The sequence below is a fragment of the Mugil cephalus genome, chromosome 8 (genome assembly GCF_022458985.1).
Source record: "Mugil cephalus isolate CIBA_MC_2020 chromosome 8, CIBA_Mcephalus_1.1, whole genome shotgun sequence".
Classification (NCBI taxonomy): Eukaryota; Metazoa; Chordata; class Actinopteri; order Mugiliformes; family Mugilidae; genus Mugil; species Mugil cephalus.
This window is the reverse complement of record NC_061777.1, coordinates 17,097,795-17,121,000: the sequence shown is the minus strand read 5'-3', so window position 1 is coordinate 17,121,000 and position 23,206 is coordinate 17,097,795. Positions and strand designations below refer to the sequence as shown.

The following is a 23,206-nucleotide window of genomic DNA, read 5'->3' as shown; positions in this document are numbered from 1 at the left end:
ACAGTGATACGTTCACTTTGAGTGACAAGAGTAGATGGGGAAATGATACCATGCTGGTTGTTGTACAGTGCTCACACCTGAGTACAGAAAGAAAGATTTAGTGACAGAATGGGTGCAGAGGCAACAAAGAGGACGGGGGAGGCCTGAATAATGGATGGATGGCTGGATTGGAGGGACAGTTGGTGGAAGTGGAGAAGGAATAAATGTCAGCGGGAGAGATGGGATGAGATGGCCTCCAGGTCTGACTGCTGCTCCCCTGAGGACAACAACCAGAAGCCTTGAGCTATAACCCGTCTGTGTTTGAAGCTGTGTGTGTGTGTGTGTGTTGGCTGCCACATGCTGCAGTGTGCCACACTTAATAGATTCTGTTTATCCATCACAGCAAAGTGTATCATTATCTGCCTTAAGGTTGTGTATTGATTGTGACAAAGCTAATCCTTATCTCTGTCCTTCTCTACGAAAACTCTTAAACATTCGTGCGCGCACACAGGGGTCATTCGCCATGTGGGAGATGCACTGAAGGACCATGCCTCAAAGTCAAGGGGGAAGATCTGCACCATCGGTATTGCTCCATGGGGCATCGTTGAAAATCAAGAGGACCTAGTTGGCAAAGATGTAAGTTGCTGTGTTGTGTGGGTGTGCATTCTTCAAACATGCCTTGTATGTGTGTGTATTTGTGATCTGGACCACAATTCCCAAAGCCTGCAAACTGTGATATTGACTGAGATGCTGAGTAAGCTAATCCAATCAGCATCAATCTCTCACTTGGGAAGCTGACAACGGAGCGCGTGCTGACTCATTCAAATCACGAGGAATCAGTGTTATAGTTACGTTTTCATCTCAATCTGCTGCACCCTGTCCAAATGAACAACTCAGGCAGAGTCGATTACTCTGGTGGCTAAAATGAGATGATTAAGTGTGGAGGCTTGCTTTTCATGCTTCATTGGCTTCAGCTGTATGCCTGATGAGTAGAGGAGTTTACATGGGATTGTCAGGCACTCAGCCAGCGCTGCTGACAAACTCTCAATAGTCTTGTATAATGCTGGGCAGCCTTTAATGTCATTCATAGTAACTTTAATAACAGCTGCAATGCAGAGCACTGTTCTCTTTATGTAGGATGCATTTATTTTACAATCTGCTGTTGTTCAGTCCCTTCTCTTCATTCAGAACCAACAAGACAGCCGCAACACTGGATGATAGCTTCACACTGTGGTCTTTACTCTGAGGGCTGATTTCCTTTATATAATATATATCCTTTATATTCCTTTTATAATCTGCAGCATTAGAAATTTCTCCTAGTTAACAATTGTAAATCTTGTTTTTCCGCTTAAGACTCCACTTTACAGCTAGTTGCTGTAAGCTACTCAGTCTTTCTCACTGTAGTTGCTTACCTCCTCACATTTGGCAACCCAGCGTCGCTGGTTAATGCAAAATGTCACGCTACCTTTGCACCAGCATGGGAATGTCGCCATGGAAACAAAACTGTGAAATACAGAGAGATTTCCCTGGCACTGATTAGCTTAATCAGCATTGTGTGAGTGCATTTGGCAAAGGTTTGCAAGGCTAGTTATTTGTAAAAGTCTCAATGTAAAATGGTGTTAAAGCATCAGAGTGCCTTTTTGAATTATTCCAAAAACATGTCAGAATACTTAAATGACTTAAATGGTATAGCCATTACGTGCGTCTCCCGCAGCCTGGTCAATGCTGATTCCTTTCAGGTTATTTTGTCCAGTGTGTAACACAGGCCTGGTCAAGATAATCCCTCAGATAATCAGGGTTGAGGGCCACTGAGTGGTACCTTGAAAAGTAAATTAAACTTCAGGCGTAAAAGCCAAGTTCATAGGCTGCACCTTTAATCCTTTAACATCCTTTCCCAAATAGATTTTTTTAATTTAGTTTGGTACTAGGAATGGCCTTGTTTACCCTGTCAAGATGTCACACACCCCTGTCAATCATGTGCTGCTCGGATGTTATTACTATTGAACGTTGTCCTCCCTTGGCTAGGTGGTGCGCCCGTACCAGACCATGTCCAACCCTCTGAGCAAGCTGACGGTTCTGAACAGTCTCCATTCCCACTTCATCCTGGCAGACAATGGCACCACGGGAAAGTACGGTGCTGAGGTCAAGCTTCGGCGCCAGCTGGAGAAACACATCTCCCTCCAGAAGATTAACACGCGTGAGTGGAATTTACTTTATCAGTTTGTCCCGAACTGACCTACTTACCCTAAAATCAGAGGGTGCGTTTTTAAAATGATGCAGCGACAAAGTGATAACTACATAATGAAACTGTTATTCGTATTTTATCAACTTCACCATTCAGGGTTAATTGGGTTCGCTCTAATTCAAAGCCGCAACCAGATCTTCACCTGCTTTATACTGAACACATGCTGTCAGAGAGTGTATTTTTAGTCAGCTCGATATAACTTGATGAGCCTTTGAAACTGTCCTTCCCTTCAGGAGGAGTTTATTTTTTCCTTCAAAGGTTCCTGACAGCTCAGATGAACTGTTTCCTCAAATAAATTTGCCTGTTCTCTTGTGGTGGACTGCTTACATCTACTAAATACAGAAATAATGGCCAGCAGTAAAATATTGCGTGTCTGTACACACACAACACAATGTGCGCCTAATGTGCCCTTATATACACACAAAACATATAAGAAGATTGGACTAATATTATCATTATTTCATTCTTGGTTAGTCCGGACTAATTGTCAGGAAACTTGGAAGGCGTTTTAAAATATCATGCTAATTATATATTTGAACTGACACATGAATAATACTATTATAACATGCTGTTGTTTAACACCACACAAATTTGCTCTACTCTTTATTTTTTTGTGCAGCTCCAAGTGTGTCTTTATTTTCCACTTCGTTGCACCAATAGTACACATTAATGGATGCAAGAGTGTACTTGAATGCGTGTTTATGTGTCCGAAGATATAAGTGTTTGTGTATCTGAGTCTGCAGGGGCGCTTGTTTGTCTCTGTGTCGTGCTCATCCACCGCTGAGTCCTGGTCACATTGCATTTCTCTTCTCAGTTTTCAATTTTCACATTACATCTTAGCTAGGAGCCGAATGGATTTCGAGAAGCTTTCCTCTGTTTTTCTATCTCGCTCTCATTCTCTCACACACAGACACAGGCACGCGCAAATGTCACTGATACCCTTTAAATACATTTCTCAATAGCCTCTCGCAGCCAGAATCAAATTCGAGTCGGAAGAACTGCTGTTCGCAGCCATGATTTGTTTGTCATTACCTTCTTTTGCTGTCAACATGAAGCCATTTTATATTAATTTTCTCAGTGTTTGGTTGACATAAACACACACCCCTGTGTCTACTTACTGAGCCAGAGTGTCAGTACGGTGGATGTATTGTTAATGTCGAGAGGAATGCCGTGATTTTAGACCAGGCTGTATCTCAGTCGACACTGTTCCTGTTCAGTGTCAGACCTGATGTTGCTCATAGTGACTTCATGTTAGAATGAAAACTTTGTCGTCCTCTTAACGCCTTAAATCCAAGGATTTAAGAAATGTTTCCGGGGTGGTACACGCAAATGCGCTTCCTCCTTCATACACCATCCAGCCATGTGACTTATGGACTTCCCTTTGTCATCCTATGCCTGGATTGATACAAAAGGGGCTGGGAAGGCAAAGGGACGCCCAGTTGTCATGCCAGCATCTAATACACCATCTCTGATTTAAATCCATCCTGCTATTATCTTTATCTTTACTATCTCATATTTGGGTCCAAGTTGAGCACTGATATTTGTAGGAGGGATCTAGTAACAAGGTGACAAGGTGAATGATCACGTGTAATGCCGCTGACTATCCATATTTTATCACAAACCACAAACTCTGTCACACAGTAACCTTAACCTCAGCAGGGTCTTAGGCTGCATTGTTAACCACAGTCGCAAATGAATTCAGATCTTTGTGGCAAGGTCAAGAATTTGCTTAAAAATTTAAAGCTGGAAGAACTTTTGAATTGATTAAAAATAACACAAAGCACACTCACATCATGTCATTCTGAAAAGAAAGAAATAAAGTGAGTAAATTGCGACTGGTTTTAAGCCTCTTAAGGTGTCAAGAATCAATTCTGCCGTTGCTGTGAGGTATATTACACAGCCTTTGAAGAGCACACACGCTGTTTGTGTATGTGTCCGTATGATGTACTGCATCTGATTGTTGGGTGTGTAACTTTCACTTCCTGATTCACCGCTGTGGGGTTTGCAGTCAAGAGCCATTTCTTAATTAGATTACCTGTCCATGGTCAATCGAGGACTGCATCAATTCTCTTCACAGTGGCGGCCTCGTGGGATCTAAGTGTGTCCTGAGGTGTCGTCATGAAAAGGAGACTAAAGACAGTGAAGAGAAGAAAACACAGTTCAGCGTGAATGGCCTGACATGTGGGTTGTAGACCACACGTAACCACTAGCGCTTATTTTTCCACTCAGTCCCACATAATGCACATAAACACAAGAAGAAAGACATGTGGTGGATAGATATGCGTAATCTCCCCCTGTGGTATTTTTGTGATGTCTGGGCAATCCTGTAGCTAATCCTACTGTGCCTGTGTGTGAATTTCCATGCAACGGCTATCACCATCTGACTGCCAGAAATACTGTAGCAATCAAATTGGCTTAACAATATTATGACACAGTTTTTAAAAGTGGGACTCGGTCCTATGTAACGTAAAGAGCAAAGGAACAATACTCGCATCACATGCACAAATACGACCAGTTTGAAACCGTGAAATTGACCTAACACTCTCTCTGTCTGTGAACTGCCGGTGAACGCCATCGCACCTGGAGAAAACTGACACAGGCGCAGGGAGAGGAGGAGCTCCACACAGAAAAAATGAGAACACACCATGTGCACACAGAAAGGCTGTCTGCAGACTGAAGCCCAAAACCTGTAGTGTTGTGTATTGTATTGCCGAGCTGGCAATTTTACCATATTTTGATATTCCGTTGCCAGAAGATAATTATAGTAATTTTGAACATTTCTATCTGAATGTATGGCAGTACCATCAGCACCTGTCAAAACTCAAGAAAGGTATTGGACGTCTTAACACCACGTTTTTTGGGACAGAACTTGTGTCCTCCAGTCGTTACTGTATATATACTTGATACTTTAAATCGGTCCCCTCCTGTAGTTTTGGATCCATTTCAGTGGAAAGTGGGTTAGACAGGAGCGGGATTGTGTGGGAAAAAGAGTCTTAAGACAAGAAGCACTTCTGTACAAGCTAGCGTTAACGCTCAGCGCTGTGCCCTGCTATACTATATTCACGACCTGGCAGGGCAGCACATTCGACTCATACCAAGTAATGGTGCACGTGTCATTGCTTTATTAAAAACCAATTAAAATTTTAATATAAAAATAGACATAAAGGCATTTATTCCTGCTCCTCACCTTTTCCTGAACCCATCGCCAGGCTCAAAGACGGAGTAAATCGATAAAAGGATTGGCGCAGTTCAGCGCTGTTCACTCAACCACTGCCCGGCTCTTTCGACATGTCTCAAGACACGAGTGTCTACAGTGCTGTTTAATCACACGCCTGCCTCGGAGACAGGAGAACTGAAAGAGTTGGAGGGCAGTTTTTCTCACACTGAAGACAAAGAACAGGGACTGAAGGCGAGAAGCAAGGGAAGCTACAAAGCAGTGAGAAGTGGCGGAGGAGGATGAAGGGAGTGAATGAAGACATTACCTGGATGTGTCTCCACTTGAGAGCCTGTGAGAGGAAATAATTGAATCTGCTTAAATTAAACTGACCACAGAGTAAATTGATAAAACCATCGTACTCGCTGTTGCTCTTGTGTACATACACTTTTTAAATTGAATGCGCAGGCCCCACCCAAACAGAAATAAAATATATGGATTTGTGCAAGTTTAAAGAACGAACAGTTCACCTTGACTATGTCCCCCTCTCCTGAATTACTCAGAACATTGACATGGGTGTATAAGTACCGCATGTCGAGTGTGTGCATGCAACTGTGTAACCTTCACTGACCCTCCTATGGCAGTGGTTTCATTAATCACAGCATACGTAAAAGAAGTAGCTGAGGTAATTGAATCCAGAAGCCATAAGGCCTTGCGTTGCAGATTAGCCATGACACCGTGACCTCCACGGTCACACACAGAAGAAATTATAGTTATAGCTATGGTTCATGGGAAGTCAAGGAGGTTGGACTATTCTTCTTCCAAGGGCTGCAAATGTCTTGACAAGCTCGGTTTATGGACGACACCCTTACTGAACATGACACATTGGATGAAGCCAATAATATTGATTTTTTTTTTTTTTTTCAACAATTCTCTGTCTCAAAATGTTTGGGGTGCGGATATAGTTGATAATACATGTGCAGGTATTTACAGTATGTGGGGACATTTGTAGTAATTTGGGGTAAGGTGTGTTTATGCACGAATGGATATTTAAAAAATAAGGAAGTCAAAATAATGAAGCTGAGCCACCAGAGTGTTCAACCCTGTGGCGCACAGATAACAGAGTCACTAGTGGGTTTGGTACCAGACTTGCTACAGGTGTTGTTCCAGGTTAGGGATGTGCATGGATGACGACGTGTTATGTGATGTGGAAAGAATATGAGTGCAGCATCAGTGGTGTGAAACGTGGGTAAATGTCCTTTGTAACTGTAGAAGTGGTTAAAGGGTGAGAAATGTCCTCGTAGATTGCTCATGCATTATATAATATAAATCGTGTGGTGTTTCTCTCTGAAATAACACACATATGCAGTGGAATACAATGGAAATAAGTAGCAAGTTTGTGCAGAAGCTTGATACAGAAGAGCCCAGTTGATTTACATTGGTACGGAAAGGCTTAGACATCTGACAAGGGAGATTGTCGCTTTATGTTGATTGTGGCATGATGTTTTTTTGCTTGTAAGTCACTTAATGCCAGTGAAGACCAGAATTATGTTATATTTCATTACTCAAAGATGCAAAGTTAGCCAGGCTGAATCCAAAATGTGTGAAGAAGGAAAGTCAAGCTTACTTGTCAGAATGTCAAATTCACTCACTCGTTCGCACAAATTCACACACATCTTGCTCGACGACACATTGGTACAGTTAGACCCAGAGATATTTGGACAGTGACACATGCCACCACATTGGATTTGAAATGAATCACCTGAGATGCAATGGAAGACGTTAAGGAATAGAAACAATGTTTAAACAAAGTCTCCTCATTTGCTCAAAAGTAACGGGACAAATCAACATTACCATGAATAGCATGTTCATTTAATGTTCATTTAAGTATTTTTAAGAATCCTTTGCAGGCAATGACTGCCTGAAGTCTGGAACCCATGGACATCAACAGATGATGGGTTTCCTCCTTTGTGATGCTTTACCAGACATTTACTGCAGCTGTCTTCAATTGTTGCTTGTTTGTGTGTCTTTCGTCTGAAGCAAGTGAAATGCATGCGATCTGGTGAATCACTCAGACATTGCAGCATATTCCACTTCTTAGCTTTAAAAACCTCCTGGGTTGCCTTTGCAGTATGTTTTGGGTCATTGCCCATTGGTACTGTAAAGGACTGTCCAGTAAACTTTACTTCATTTGACTAATTTGGTGTTTGAAAGTATATCCCAAAACACTTCATAATTCATGCAGTTGCTTCTGTCTTCTGTCACATCATCGATAAACACTAGTGTCCAAATATTTCTCGGCCCAGCTGTAGGTCTTGCATGAGCTTGAATGAACATGGGTGTCCAGTGGTGTCTGGCAACAGGATGTTGTTAGTGGGGGGTCTTTGGGTCCTCTGGTCTGGTCTAGGTGGGTGGTACGTCTCTAAGTGACATCCACACAAATCCCAGGTCCAAAAGTTTCCCAGCAGAACATTACAATGCAAAAACATGGTCAATATTATTTATTTCTCGTGTCAGTGGTCGTGATGTTTTGCCTTACGAACGCCTGTTTTGTGTTTACAATTGTGTATTCTTCCACAGTATAACTTTCAGCATGACTAAATGTGCTTGTCTTTATGACAGATGCTAAGAGAAGACCTTTTATAGGCACATATTCAAATCACCATCATGGTAAATCTTCTCAGGCTCACTCTCAAGTAGGCTGTATAAAAAAAAAAACGGGATTTTCATGTGATGTCACAATGTAACTGAAAAAGTCTTTGCCCTTTTTATGTTCCCTACTCGTAACCTTTTGTTCTGTATCCTGTTGAGTCGTGTTGCCTGCACAGACCTGATGTTTCCTGTCTGCTTTAGCGGCTGCTACAGATATTTCTGTTTATGTATGTATGTGTGTGTGTGTGTGTGTGTGTGTGTGAGTTTTTATGTTTTATTTGTTGTGGGGTTAGGGGTACAAATACAAGGACCTGCACGTGTACACCTTTTCCAGTAAAGCTGATGCTAATTTGACACTGACACATACAAGGACAAATTCACAGACACTGCCACACACCTACACACACACACAGACACACGCAGAGCATGAGTCACTGCTGGATCCTTAATTAGGACCTTTTAAGCATGTTATGTGTGTCTCGCTTACGCGCTACTCTTTCCCTCCCTAATTCCTTCGGTTCCTCGTTACTTCCTCTGCTCCCAGGCTGGATAAATATAGAACATTTCACCACCTCCTTTTTTCTCTACTTTTTTTTTCTAGAAATAAGGTGTGGGCAGTGGGTTTAAACTATGTAGGGAATAGACAATTATGTTATTGGATGTGATGTGCGAGTGTGTGAATTTAGCCTCCACTCTGTGCAGGAAAAGTAGTTGGAAAGGCTGAATACATTGAAACAGACACTACAGAGGGTGCAGAATATACTGTTTAGATGTTTTCTGTGTCTATATTTTGTATGAATGTTGTTGTTTTTTACTCTTCATACAAGAGATGAAACACCAATGTAGAATCGTCTCTAATACAGCGGCCCATGTGAAGATCTGATTTAAACGTGGCATTTACAGCTCAGACGCCCTTTACTGTTCTTTATTGATTTTTACTTACTTAGAAGGAATCATAATTAGTGGCTCCCGCGCATTTTCTTGCCACTCATTGATTGCATATGTGAGTGGAGAGCAGAAGGAAGAACAGTTTCAGAGACACTGTGTGTAGCATATATTATTATCACAAATAAACATGTGTAACACTACCTCATGTTATATATATTATTGACTTTTTTATTTTCCAGACAAAGCGCAATATACAATATACAATTGCTTTATTGCTTTATTTTCTAGGGAAGCAACAGGGAGAGCATGAGCATGGTATATTTAGTTGGGATCACACAGCTGGTCTACCCTACCATTGAGTTCTCCAAGTCATTTTAGCTACAGCAGCTATATGGATAGTCATCAACATGTGTGACCAAACTTAATTTCTCACAGATTTTCATCAGCAGTGATGTTGAAGACTTGAGCCTATGTACTTTTCTACACTACTTCACAGCATCATCAAACTATTTTGTTTGTTTACGATTAAGAATTAAGATTAAGAAGCAGCAGAAGTGACATAATGTACATTTAAGAGTTTCATTAGATTACATTGTCTTTCTTCAGTGATAGAGGGCCAAGTCTAGCAGACATGAACACAGAAAGTTTAGAAAGAACAGAGACGGAATATTGTTCTTGCAATAAAAATTCATACAAGTCCTTGGGAATGTCTTAAAAACTAATAAGAACGTTTGTCGGCATCAGACAGAGAAAGATTGTTAATTTAATGATCACAATTATAGCAGTGGAGGGTAATAAAATGCAAAGACAATAAAACTGTACTAGTACCATGTTTTCATATGCGTCATGTGGACTCACAGCAGCAGGCAGGAAGAAATGTTTCGCTGTGTGCACTGTGGACAGATTTTAATTCAGATTAATTAGAGGAAGCCACCAGGTTTTGCCTTCTCACCCCTATTTTACAGATGAGATTTTCAGGGAGAGATTTTCTTCTGTTTGTACACGTTTCAGGATAAACTGTTATGCTACATTCTCAGCGAGTCACCTTTCATTGAAGTTCTATTCATTTCTATCTAATCCACCCTTGGCAATCCTCTGGCAGTCCAGGCGTCCTGCATTCATTGCTTGCAGTACAGATATCTGATCATGTAGCTGGTTGTCACAGACCCTCACAAGGAAATAATTTGTCTTGTGAGATTAAGGCATTGGAGAATAAGATAGAAGGACAGCTGGCCCCATACTGTAATACACTGTAAATCACTGTACAACTACAAGACACTTTTTATGATCCACATGACGCACAATATAGCAAATTGCAGAATTGTCAGATCGTAAATAGAGTTGTGTCAGAGCAGTAAAAAGCTAGAAAGCTGTGTGTTACCAATACGCATCCATGTTCCCACAGGAATAAATTCAGCAGATAAATAGCTAATTAAAAAAAATATCTAACCGTGAATGAGAGGTCAAAAGCCATCCTAAAATGTGTGAACTGTTCTGAGTTAGTCAAGCAAAAGAGCATTTTGTTTCTATTTGGGGTCTGTCTGTGTCTGTGTCTGTGTCTGTGTCTGTGTTGGTGTAATTGTGTGAATGTCCACGTGTGTGTGAGCACACAGGCAGAATTTCCTTCCACCAGTTAGTCCTGACGCAGCTGTGCTTTCCCCTCCTCATCTGCTCTGCGGTGGGTTTCAGATGAACGGTAATCTACTTTATGTACTGCGGCAACGCCTCATCATCAATATCAATGCTTGATCTGACGCAATGGCGAGCTCTCACACACACACACACACAGACACACACACACACACACACTCACACAAACACACGTAGGTAGCAACAGAAATAGAAATGGAAGAATCAAGATGCAAAAAGTAAGTCACTAGTCCGCCTCTCTCACACATTCTGCTCTGGTTTTGTACGGTCGTGTGATGTCTTGTGTCACAGTGACGTTCTACCTCTTTGAAGTAGGCAAGACCCCGAAAATATTCTCCTTATGTAACTGTCCCTGTTGCGAGGCCGCACAAGGCTGTGTGAGGCAACGCGTAATGGTGGGGATGCTACCAAATCGTTCTTGCGCTTGTGCGAGTGTGTGCGTGGCGCATGTATTTGTATGTGCCCATCTGTGTGCATGTTTGAGAGACATACCATGCGCTCTCCTCTGTGAATTATGCAGACCAGGACGGGGAAGATCAGGCAGTTACACAGCTTTTGAATTAGAAGAGCCAAAACGGTCTGCATGAAACGTAACTACATTAAACAGAGTGGGAGGGAAAGGATGAGACTGCAGTGGCTACGGGCAGAAAGACTTTAGAGAGGGAGACAGGGTGAGGGAACAATGGTTCACTAAAAGGGGGCAAGAGAGAACGGGTCTCTGGGGTTTACAGGGTTTATAAGGCAATGTTCAGTGGTATTGGAAATAGAATACAGAGAGGAAAGCATTAACTTGAATAGAGGTGCAAAATTAACCAACAACAGAAGAAACAATAATATAAAAAAAAATTAAAAACTGACAAATGAAATTTTACCATGTTCTTCTGTAGTTTCACCCTGTACAGATAACTCACCTGCTAATCATGGGTGCTGACACTGATTAGCCTGTGATTAGCAGGCAAGGAGTTCACTTTGTGTGGAACATGAATCAGTGAAACGGTCTCTCTGACACACAGCCAGACACACATACACACATCTCCATGCAAGTCAGCGCAAAGCCAAAAGAGAGCTGATTATTTATTTTTTTTGAAAACTTGTCACCCATAATTAGAAAGTGTTGTGACAGCCACAAACTGTGTCAAACTTACACCTTGTTTTTAACAAATTTAGAACAGTTTTCTATTTAAGGGCCCTGTGTTTCTGGTGTAGTGATGCAGGTTTATCACTTTGTTTTTTCTCACCTTAACTCCCTTCTTTCTTCCCTCTTTACATTTCTATCCCTCTATTTTTTTTTCTGCAAAATTCCTCCCCTCCTTTTCCTCTCTGCAATCACTCTTGTCTTCCTGTTCCTCTTGCTCCCTCTTGTTTTCATGTGCAGGTATTGGCCAGGGTGTGCCTGTGGTGGCTCTCATCGTCGAGGGAGGCCCTAATGTCATCTCCATAGTGCTGGAGTACCTCAGGGACACTCCTCCCGTCCCTGTGGTGGTGTGTGATGGCAGCGGCAGAGCCTCAGACATCTTGGCCTTTGGACACAAATACTCTGAGGAGGGAGGGTATGCTCTCATATGTGCCTGTTATCCTTTAACAAAATAGAACTCCTTACAGATACATTATTTTATATCTACTCTCTGTACTCTTTTGCAGTTACAATATCCAACGATATTTATGTGTGTTTATTATTAATGTGTGTCTTCTGAACTTGTTACAGTATAATAGGTACAATATAAGACAATGCATTAGAGTAAAACCGTGGAGTGACTTGAAGAAACAGTTTTGATTTAATATTTAATATCACAGACCTAAACAAATTTGTCGCAATTTTCAAATAAATTCAGAAATATTACACGGACGAGGGCGTCTTGCAAATTGACATCGCATCAAGGACTCAGAGACAGTGGCGCTAAGAGTCCCAGTCAACCTTGGTTTCACTTACCAACAAACAAATCTAATTTGCCTGTTTTCCTGTCACTGTTTGCTTCTCTTTACCTCTACTTGACCCCCTTCCTGACTCTCTCTTTTCTCTCTCTCCACACCTCTCTGCCTCTGCAGAATAATTAATGAGTCTCTAAGAGACCAGTTGCTGGTGACCATCCAGAAGACTTTTACCTACAGCCGCACACAAGCCCAACATCTTTTCATCATCCTCATGGAGTGCATGAAGAAGAAGGAGCTGGTGGGTCATTCTCTTTAACCGTAGCACGTTTCTTACACTTACACGAGCACAATATACATATTTATAATGTATTTAGATATGCATTATAGATGCACAGATGCAGAAAAATGAATAGTGATGAGCAGTACATATATGAAACATTAAAACTCAGACATGCCGTTAAACCCATAACAATGCCAAAATGTCACCATTTAGTTGAGCCTTGAAGTCTCTGGTTTATCAAAATTAAATATATACGACGTGGGGGGAACTAAATGGATTTGTCAAATGGAGCTTTCTCATCATGAAACTTTTATTGCAGCAATTATTACTTGATCTTTCATGTATAACATGTAATGTTAAGTAGATGTAAATGTATTCAGATTACCTTGGGGACCAAACGGCCTCCACCTTGAGAGTCTTATCCCTTTAGCAGGTTTAAGTCAAGAACACATCATGTCAGGCACAGCAGTCACACACGTCCCTCTCTCCTGGGGAGTAGCCCCAGTCCCTTCAGAGCACAGTATGATAAAAACATTAAAAATCCTCCAAAATGTCGTCTGTGTGGAGGACATTTATGTGCATATGTGTGTTTCTCCATGTGTCTGTATCTTCAAAATGTTCAGGTCATAATTAAAGTTAATTGGGAAGCAATGGTTTGAGAATAACAATGGGGAGGGTACGTTTACAGTTAGGGGTAAAGCTTGGGCCAACAGTCATTATGGATAAGCAGTGTTTCCCCTCTGCATGTAGCAGCTGCACTCTGCCACTGCTGATGATCATGAGCACTGACTGGGCCTAGTATAAAACAAAAGAGACACAACCACACACCCGCAAACAAATACAGGCAGGCACGCATAGTGACGTCACATGTTTAGCAGTCTGTTCTTGAGTGTCTGCAGCAGCTGGCCTGTGCACTCTTGAGAGTCCAGGTTGTCACCACAACGTAGCCAGGCAGACTCACCTACCTCTACTTATAAGTAAGATCTATGTATGTCTGCTACATACATCACTATAAATTGACTTACTAATAGTTAGTAGTTGAGTTACTAATAATCTGCCATAATGTATACATGTTAATGTGAGAGTGAAGCACAGTTGTGGACTGATAATTATGTAGAGACGCACTGCAGCGTCAGATTATCTGAACTTTGCGGCTGCTCCTGCTGATTGATTCACACCACATTGTTCTGGTCTGGTGTATTCTGTTGAGAAGGTCAATAAATGCGAGCATCAGTTGGCCATTAGAACCCCACTGAGGGGCTAATCAATCCACTTGCAGCCATGACTACGGCTGGGCTGCCCTTACAATACCCACTTTTTCTCATACTGTGATGCTTTTTGGTATATTGTAGTCCATAAAAACTTTTTAAACCAATGTAACATACTATTTCCGTTGATATATTACAGTGTGCAAGCACCAGGTACTACACTAGCACAAATGTCTTACAACGCAATGCAGTAATGACCACTGCAAGAAAACACTGGCACCAATGTAGCTTTGGCCAATTAGGTACGTTTTGATGTTACTGGCAGGGACTTAGTTTTAACATTGCATATGTTTATACTTAACCTATCATTTAATTTCAAAGGATAGTCTTCAAAATTTACACTACTCTTTGAGTTGAAGTAGCACTGTTATACAGTTTGTGCGTAAACTTGTACTATAGAATGTATGATGACATAGCAGGTTGCAGGTGCAGGTAATGCAGCAGTTATATGATACAGGACTCGTCTCTTAATAAAACAAAGAGAAATAGTCATATTTGCCTTCTAATTTTTACAATGCCATAAAATGTTTACCAGTGGCATAAAACTTAAAGAGAAAACTCTAATAAGGTGTTCAAAGCAGCAAATCATCTTCTTTGTGTGTCTTCCATAAAAAGTCAGGCTTTTCTCAAAGGACACTTGTTGCAGTCATTAGTACCCCTGCACCGTGCTGGGAGTCGCTAAAAGCCAAAGTTATGTGTTAATTGTGGTTGCTGAGAAATAGAGAAATAGAGGCAGCATCTCTGTGCCGTCTAGCACCTTTCTAGCTGAGGTGATTTCACCACTCTCCTACGTATCAGACTGATAGGCATCACATGGGCAATCCCCTCCAGCTAACGCCCTGTCTGTAGAGATACAGCTCTGCAGCTTTTTCAGCTGTCTGCCTCACAAAACGGAGAACGTTTTAATGAGTCCAGCTGTCTGCACACATGGATAATAGCTCCCGCTTTTCTTGCTGTAAACATGACCCCAAATGCATTTTTATTCTTCGAGTCCTTCATTGTACACGTGTAGCTATAAGGATTTATTGTGCTCAGGGAACTGCCCTGCAATTTACAGTGGTCTGTGAGAGTGGAAAGGTGATTCTGTGTGAAAGTTTCCGTTATCCTATGAGTTCAGTTTAGCTGCAGATATCTTGCAGCGATGAAGCCACTCAGGCTTACTTGATTTATGATCCGTTATGATACGGTCACCATATTGATTATACCACATGAAACTGCACAATTAGTGCCCTTTGGCGGTGCATTGGTTGGATTACTTTGGTATTTTGTTTGTTTGTAACTCTCATGGATGTTTTAGGGCAACCATCTAACTCACCTGGTTGAGGGGAGCTCCACAAACTGAGGCTTCATTCCTCAGTACAATGGTTCAAGTTTAAGACCTCTACTGCTCTATCCAATAAAGGTTTAAGAGATTTTACTAAGAAATAAAAACAACCTTGTTTAAAATTGTGAACAAATTGTTAAACATATCCCCCAGCGACCTAACTACTCTGTGTCTCGTCTTCTGTGCTGCTAACACATCAAGGCTGTTTCTAATGACAGCCCATGTTAACACTCTGGTCAGGGCCACAAAGACAGGTTACATAATGTGTCAACTCCTTAACACTGGCAGCACATGCAAGTTTATCCTGAGTCGGTGCATCTGTGTGAAAACAGTGTGTGAGAGAGACTAGAAGGGTTTCTTTTTCTCATTTTGTCTTTGCCAGCTTGCATGTGCTTTCCTATTCATTTCTTTTTGTGGTTCAGTGGCAGGAAGAGTGGAAGGAAAATGACTAAAGGTGACTGGAATCATGTATGAGAGAGGGCAGCAGAGTCTCCACTGAAATGCAGAGCAGGAAGAATACTTAAGAAAGGCTGTCTTTGTTTATGGGGGCATTTTATGCCTCACTTTCTGTCCTTGTTGTTTCTGCTTTCTATATAAAGAGGCACTAAATGTCAAATCTTCAGTATGTGCACACTGAAATACGTACAGTGAAGCATGAGTGTTTTATGTTTTATTTTTACCACAAGTGGAACACACACTATTTAAACCATTTTCTGCCCCAGTCTGAATGCGGTTATAATTAATAATGATAACATTGTTATGATTTTTGTAAAGCAAAAAAAAGATAAAACTGAGAGTCGCTCTTTAGAGCAACAAACAATTGTCCAAATGATCTGCGTCATGCTTTAGTTTTGAGTGCGCTGCCTCATTTCGCAGTAAAATAAAATCTGCTGATAGATTACTACAGTCTGTGGTAGAAGGAAACAGTGGGGGAATAATTGCTGAATCTAATCAACGTCTAATGCGTAAGCTCTTGAGTTGTGTTATGAAAGAAGTCTTGAAAAGAACGCAAATGGCACATGTTCAGGCTTATAAAAGCAATTATTATTGAACTAATTTCTGCACATCCTGTTTCCACTATCTTTTGTGCATACTTTCATATGAATGTCAAACAAGTTCACAGACAGGCTGCGTGTTTTTAAATATTGTCACAGCCTGATGACACAAAAATGTCTAATTGAAAGTATAGATACTCTTTGTCTTTCCACCTCTCGTTCTTCTTCTTTGTGTCTGTGTGTGTGAGGATGTTGTGCTGGTGTCTCTGAGCTTGGTGTAAATAATTTATTCTAGAGTTGTTCTTATATGTTTAATTTAGATTAAATATTGAAGAGGTACCACCAGCTCGCAGTGGTCCTCCTCCTTCCTGACGAGAGTAACTCGTCGAATGAGTAGCAGAGCGAGTAGGAGGAAGATGAGGGCTGCAAATGGAAGAGGAAAAAGTGGGAGGGACAGATGTAGGGAAAGTGGTTTGGGTGGCTTTCAAATGGAAAAATTAAGTAGAGCTGAAAATTTGCGCTACAAACATAGAGAGAGAAAGATATAATTCCTCTGTTGATAATCAGCAGGGCAGTTTATGAGTTTAAAAATTCATGATTTAGTTGCCTCTTTCCTTTGTTCTGGCTGTGCTGAAGACAGTTTATGGTGTAAGCCAGAAATAAATAGATTCACATCTAAATGTTTTATACTTAAATTCACACAGATGAAACCGTCAGGCATGTCTCAGCCTCCCCCTTTATTAGTGTGTGGGCTGTGAGGAGATGCTTTGGAAACCTCTCTGGACTGTTTCTGTGTATGTGCTGTACATGGGTGGTGGCTGCCACGTGCCTTGTATGGACACGTACCCGCATCAACCAGGTCTTTGTCTGTTAAATGAAGATGAATGTTTCGCAATCTCTTTGACTCGCCAGAGTGTGAAGAGCAGTTTTCTGATCCTTTGAGCGTGTAGCCTGGTGCCCCTGAAGATGCTGGATACCTTCGTCAGATCTCAGTCACACTGTGAAACATAACACTGTACTTCCATCTTTCAGTTTGTCAACAACAAATCTTCCATGTGGTTTACACGCACTTCCTCTTTCCCGCAGCCTCATGTACTGTACGTTCTCCAAACCCTACCTCCTCTCATCTCCCTCTTCGTATCACTCACGCTCCTTTCCTTCCTTACTCTTGTGTCATTGTCAAAAGACAGCTGGGGTGTACAACAGATGGCTGAAATTATGAGTAAAACCCCCCCTACCACAGGGCTAAACTTGTTTGCTCACAGTAAGTACTCAAGAGCACCTTTGCTGTTACTCCATAATGAAAACAGACAAGGGGGATGCTGTCTGTTTACCTTTGCCCACACTTATTGATGACTCTCTGTGGCATTGTTGACATTAAACTAGCAGCCTTGTCACAGAGGATACCTTGGTCAGCCTCTGAGCTGCAGAGGCTCTCTGATAACAGGTAGCTTATAGCCAAGGGGTCACCTTGGGTGCGTAATTGGAGGAGGTGAAGCGGCATGAAGAAGTAGAAAGTTTGTAGGCAAGCCAGCGGGAGGCAGCTGTAAAATAATTGATTGGAAAAGTGGGTTGAGGTAAAGGTAGGGAAGCAATACAGAAAATAGGGAACAACTTCTGTCATCATCATTCATCTGTCACGACATAATCTGTCTTAGTCCTGATGGAAATCGAGAATTTTGTGTGTGTGTGTGTGTGTGTGTGTGTGTGTGTGTGTGTGTGTGTGTATGCGTGTGCACGCATGTGTGCAGAATAACTCACCAATCCTCTATAATGATAACTGCAGGGTAAGAATGGAAAAACGGCCACAACAGAAATCTGCACTGATTGGATTAAATCGGGGAGGCGTATGAACACACATTTTAAAATCGTCGATAGCTCTCCCTTTTAGACTCTCCTTCTCCTTATCTGACTGAAACTGAGCTGATCTTGTTAGGAGATCACAGCTTTGCATGCATATATTCTGACCTTTTCTCATCACTATTTAAGAGCGTGCGACACTCCTTCAGGCACTTGGTGAGATCATAGTGTTGTGCTTCCTAAATGTATTAGGCTTAAGGCAAAGATGCATTCTAGCATATAATAATCAATCCAGTTAACAATCGATGCATTCACGTCTCAACGCACTCCTATTTAACCTGGAGAAAGTAACTTTGATTAGACAGCCGTTTGACAACCACACATACATAAGCAAATACACTTTAAAGTGGCCCTTATTAGCGATAGATTTTACAATATTTGACATTGGCTACATGGTGTCTTGCTGATAATATTTCTATTAGGGAAGAGACATAACCGTGTGCGCATGATCAATGAGTCAGCCCAACAGATACTGTAAATCATCAGTGTGAATTGAATTACTTGTGTGCATTTGGATTAGTGTGAGAAAAGAGAGACAGAGTGAGAAAGAGGAGGGCTAGCCTACAACACTGCAGCATTGCCCAAGGGATGCAACAGCAACAACGGCAGCAAAGCCTGCAGATTCCTGGAGCTCCACGAAATGAAGCCATTTAGAGGGGGGGAGATGGGAAAGGAGATGGGCTGCTGGGAGGGAGGTGGGAGGAGATGGATGGGTGGTTGTAAGGATTAGAGGAACAGCTCATCAGGCATTCAGAGCACGCATTCCCCCATAAACAGCTCCCACAAGGTGCCCTTCACGCATGCACACATATGTGCGCCCCCGCACACATGTACAGTACGTGCAGGCGTGTTCACTATGGAGGAATTTTAAAAAAATCCAGAAAATCCAACCCATTTCTTTGACTTTCCTCTTAGCTGGCTTCAGCTTTCATCACTGCATCATTCGTTTACGTCACGCCAGATATAAAATATGCAGTTAGGGTCAGAATGAATGGCAGATTAAGACCTAAACTGGCTGCAGAGTAAATGCTGGATTTCGTTAAAGCCTAATCCAACAAAAGAGGAAAAATAGTAGAGTATCAGTAGTTCAAATTCATTAAATCTACCCCTTTCTCATGTTTTTACAGTGGTTCTCCTCAGTTCCCTTCTCAGCAAATCTCCTTAATTTCCCTCCTTCCAGTAAACAAGCTATATGCGGATTGTGTGGTGTTCCCTGCTCCAGAGACAAGCAAGAGGGGGAATAGATACACTACAGAGCCGAGCAATTCATCTTTTCTCCTCTCGCCCATCCTCTGAGGAGGTCAGAGAATGGGCGAGGGGCATTTTAATTCAGCTTATGAGAGCACTCCTTCTCAAGGCGGGCTGAATTCGTTTATGCTACGAGTCTCGATAGACACTCAAATCATAGGATTCAAGAGTAAAGCCAGTTTTGCTTGCTTGGAGAGAAACACCCCATGTCACAGACACACTCACTTTTGTATCTCCTTGTCTGTCTGCCTGTCTGTCTCTCACTCTCTCTCTCAGATAACAGTTTTCCGGATGGGGTCGGAGGGTCATCAGGACATTGACCTTGCCATCCTCACTGCATTACTCAAAGGTGGGTGTGTGCGTCTGTGTGTGTGGGCTGGAGCATGAGTGTACAGCACAGTAAGCGACTTCCATTTCACTACCACTCTGGGGAAAATGTAGTTATTTTGACATATATAAAAGGATGAACATTGTCCTCGCTGCCCCAATTCAGGGGTACGCTCAGAGCTTTTTATTTTTGTGGTTCATAGCTCAAGAACAAAACATATATTTTACAAGAAATTTAGTTCTCTAGTTTTTTAGTCTCTCTAGTCTCTCTAGTTCAAGGCCATTGATCATTGCTGTGGCTCAAAAACGTCTTGTCCAGCACACGACCACACAAAAACAAACATATACAACATATTCAACATAAACATATATTGATGCCGCTTCAAGTTGGAGAACATTATTATTTATTGTAGATACGTGAAACATGTTCAATTTTTCCTTTAAATAAAAGCAGATTCCAGAACCCAAATCCCCAAATCTTAAGCTTTAAAGTCATTTTAGGTAACCTAGCGGTAAGTTAATGTTTCAAACTTGGCATGCTAATAAAAACCTGTGGCAAAAATAACACCTGCACAATCATGAATTAGTATGAACACAGCTGTCCATCAGCTCTGTAGCCAGTAATTACAGGCAGACAGCTAATAAATGAAATGAAAAGTGCCATCTCTTTTATACAATCTCCCTTTAAAGTATGTTTTTTCTTGCTTTTGTAAATGAAATCTTACTAGGTCAGTTGATACCTTTTAAAAGTCACATTAGGTTTTAATTTCACTGACTAACTTAGTACCTGCACTGTGGGTTGTTTTGCCCAGTTCAGACTAAAAGTACCTTTACATGTAGGCACAGATTTAAAGGTAATGTTACATTCAGCTCGAGGCATAGCACAGGAAGCTGTATTGGTCAGAAACATGTGATCCATAGGCTGTAACAAAGTGATATGCATTCACCAACAGGGACAATGAATTAGATCAACCTGCGTTACCCAATTGAAAATCTGTCAAGTGTAGAAATAGAAATTAAGGCGTCTATTGTTCCCCATCCTACCATGTTTACTGTTTCCCAAACTACTCCAGTACACACACGTACTCATGGATCCATGCTATCGATTGGTTGTTCAGTAGCTTGTATTGATTACAGGTGCTCTTGCCTCTTTCAGTAATACGACCCTCTGGACTTTACAGCACACTCATGCATGTGTACGGTGGGACTCCTTAACAATTCAGAGCATGTGATTGACTATCACAGGAATTGTTCCTCGGAGAAACATTTTTATCAAACAAAGATGGCAAAACAGGCAAAACTAGAGTTTGGAGAGGGAGACAGTGAAAAAGAAACGTGTTTCAAATCGTTTATATGAAGCAGCCAGTGAGAATGATTTATTTGGCCCATACATCACGCCTTGATCTTTGTCTTCATCTCAAACTGCTCCGTTACTTTCTTTATATATGCATGTCTTACTCATGTGTTCTGTTGTTTATGAATATGAATGAGTGAAAGAATGATTTGAGATCAGAAAAAAAGGAGAAACCAGAACAGGAACACTAAGAAACATGGCAAGAAATGATTTATGGTCAACAGCACGAGGGTCATTTTATGTACCAATCTCATTCTGCGGCTGAGTGATTGAGATGTGTTCAGGCTTTTAGTGTAAAATGAAATCACTCACATTGTGCCTGAGAGCTTTTTTTTTTTTTTTTAAACAGTGGATTAGACTCTTTTCCCAAAGAACTAAGCTACTGCCTGGAGCCCAACAAAACACAGCGCAGTCAGGAATAGGTGGTGCACGGAGAACAGAGCACGAACAGGAAGAAAGAGTAGAAGGAGTCGGTGTGAGGGAAGGAGAGGGATTAAGAGAAGAGGGAAGAGACAGAGCCGTAAGGAAACAGTGGCTACTGTCACATGGTGTAAGTGAGGGGAGCTGGGTGTAATTGATGGTCTGCTGTCTGAGGTAGTCAATATCCTGAAGACTGGGTATATATAAAGTTGACTGCAGTTCAGCCTCCCTGCAGGCAGACAGGATACACTCACAGGCCTTTGATAAAGCAAGGCCACCCTACCCTTTAATAAACACACATCTCCACTAAAGCTCCTATTAGTGGGAGTCCATCTGAGCTCACACCATTAAGCTGCTGTACAAGCCTTTGAGTCAGAGAGAGCGCTGCATAAAGTGATGATATTACTACTTATTAAAAATCACACTATCTTGTCTTCACTCTGGGGCTTAGTACTATAGCCTACTTTAGATCAGATTTAAATATCATCTTATTTCTTCTCCCAGTAGGTGAATTGATAAATCAATCCGGAATATCAGACCTGTAATTAATAAAACATTACACCACGTGTGCCAGTACACAAGTTAACCACCACAAATGCTATGTCTCGGGTTAACTGAATGTTTAAATGCAGCTAATGCTTTTCGTTGTACAGAATCTGCAGTGTGTTGTGCTGGTCAGTCAATAGATAGTGAGGTTTATGTGATACTTTGAGTCAGACTTAGAGTTTTGTACGGTATTATATTATCTTCTGTCACTTACATATATTGAAGCAAAAATGTGACATAATGAGAGAAATTACTTTTCTTTACGTCTAATTCTTCTCTTTCACCCTCATTGCCAGTCTGCCCTTGAATCTTGTTAACAAGATGTCTTCCTTCCAGTATTACATTTAGCTAATTGGATCTGATCAAAACACCATATTTTATTTCTCTGTGCTGTCTTTTCCCTCTTCTTCCAGCCGCATCACCGATGTGTTTATGTTACTGGGAGACTGGAGTACTGTACATGATTTTCACAGACCCAGAAAATCAAAGCAGTATGGCTGTAGTCCACATTTTATGCAGTGATAGGGGTGAGCGTTAAAAAAGCACACACATCAAAGAAGAACGAACTAGCCATCATTTTCAGTGCAAAGACGTCTTCTTCTCTATATGCACATGTAACAGGAACAGCCAAGGGCAAGTACAGAGCAGATCCTCCAAAGCCTGAAGTTAGATGGAACTGATGCATATCATCCTACCCCAGTGCATCAATAAAGGAAACAGCCACCATTCCTCTACTTACAATTAGCCATTAAAAATAACAGAAAATTCCTTAAAATTTTACAATACAGTTTCGACTTGAAATTATATGCATACAAGACATTTCATTCCCAGGTATATATCATTCCTTAGCAGTGACAACAGTGGTGAACATAATCAACCCTAAAACTCGTTTTCTGTCGTTGTCTGTCTGCAACATAATCTTATTTACTGGTCCACACCAGGTGCCAATGCTTCGGCCCCGGACCAGCTGAGTTTGGCTCTGGCGTGGAACAGAGTGGACATCGCACGCAGTCAGATCTTCATCTACGGACAGCAGTGGCCTGTAAGGAGCACATACAGTTAAAACAGTCATGTACACGCTGCAGCAGTATTAGCTGCATTCATGGTTTTTGTCGTTTGTTTGTGCTGCATTTTCACTGATATT

At 41.5% G+C, this 23,206-nt stretch overlaps 1 protein-coding gene across 18 annotated transcripts in view; it reads left to right on the top strand.

The window, feature by feature from the left end:
- The window catches only part of trpm3 (transient receptor potential cation channel, subfamily M, member 3), a 118,787-nt gene that overhangs the window by 68,217 nt on the left and 27,364 nt on the right, over window positions 1–23,206 (top strand). For all 18 annotated transcript variants that reach the window (XM_047592974.1, XM_047592976.1, XM_047592973.1 and 15 more), the window contains exons 5-10: window positions 491–615; window positions 2,005–2,176; window positions 11,944–12,118; window positions 12,615–12,738; window positions 19,692–19,764; window positions 23,004–23,104. In XM_047592974.1, coding sequence (XP_047448930.1) covers window positions 491–615; window positions 2,005–2,176; window positions 11,944–12,118; window positions 12,615–12,738; window positions 19,692–19,764; window positions 23,004–23,104 — 770 coding nt within the window. The remainder of the gene's footprint in view (window positions 1–490; window positions 616–2,004; window positions 2,177–11,943; window positions 12,119–12,614; window positions 12,739–19,691; window positions 19,765–23,003; window positions 23,105–23,206) is intronic.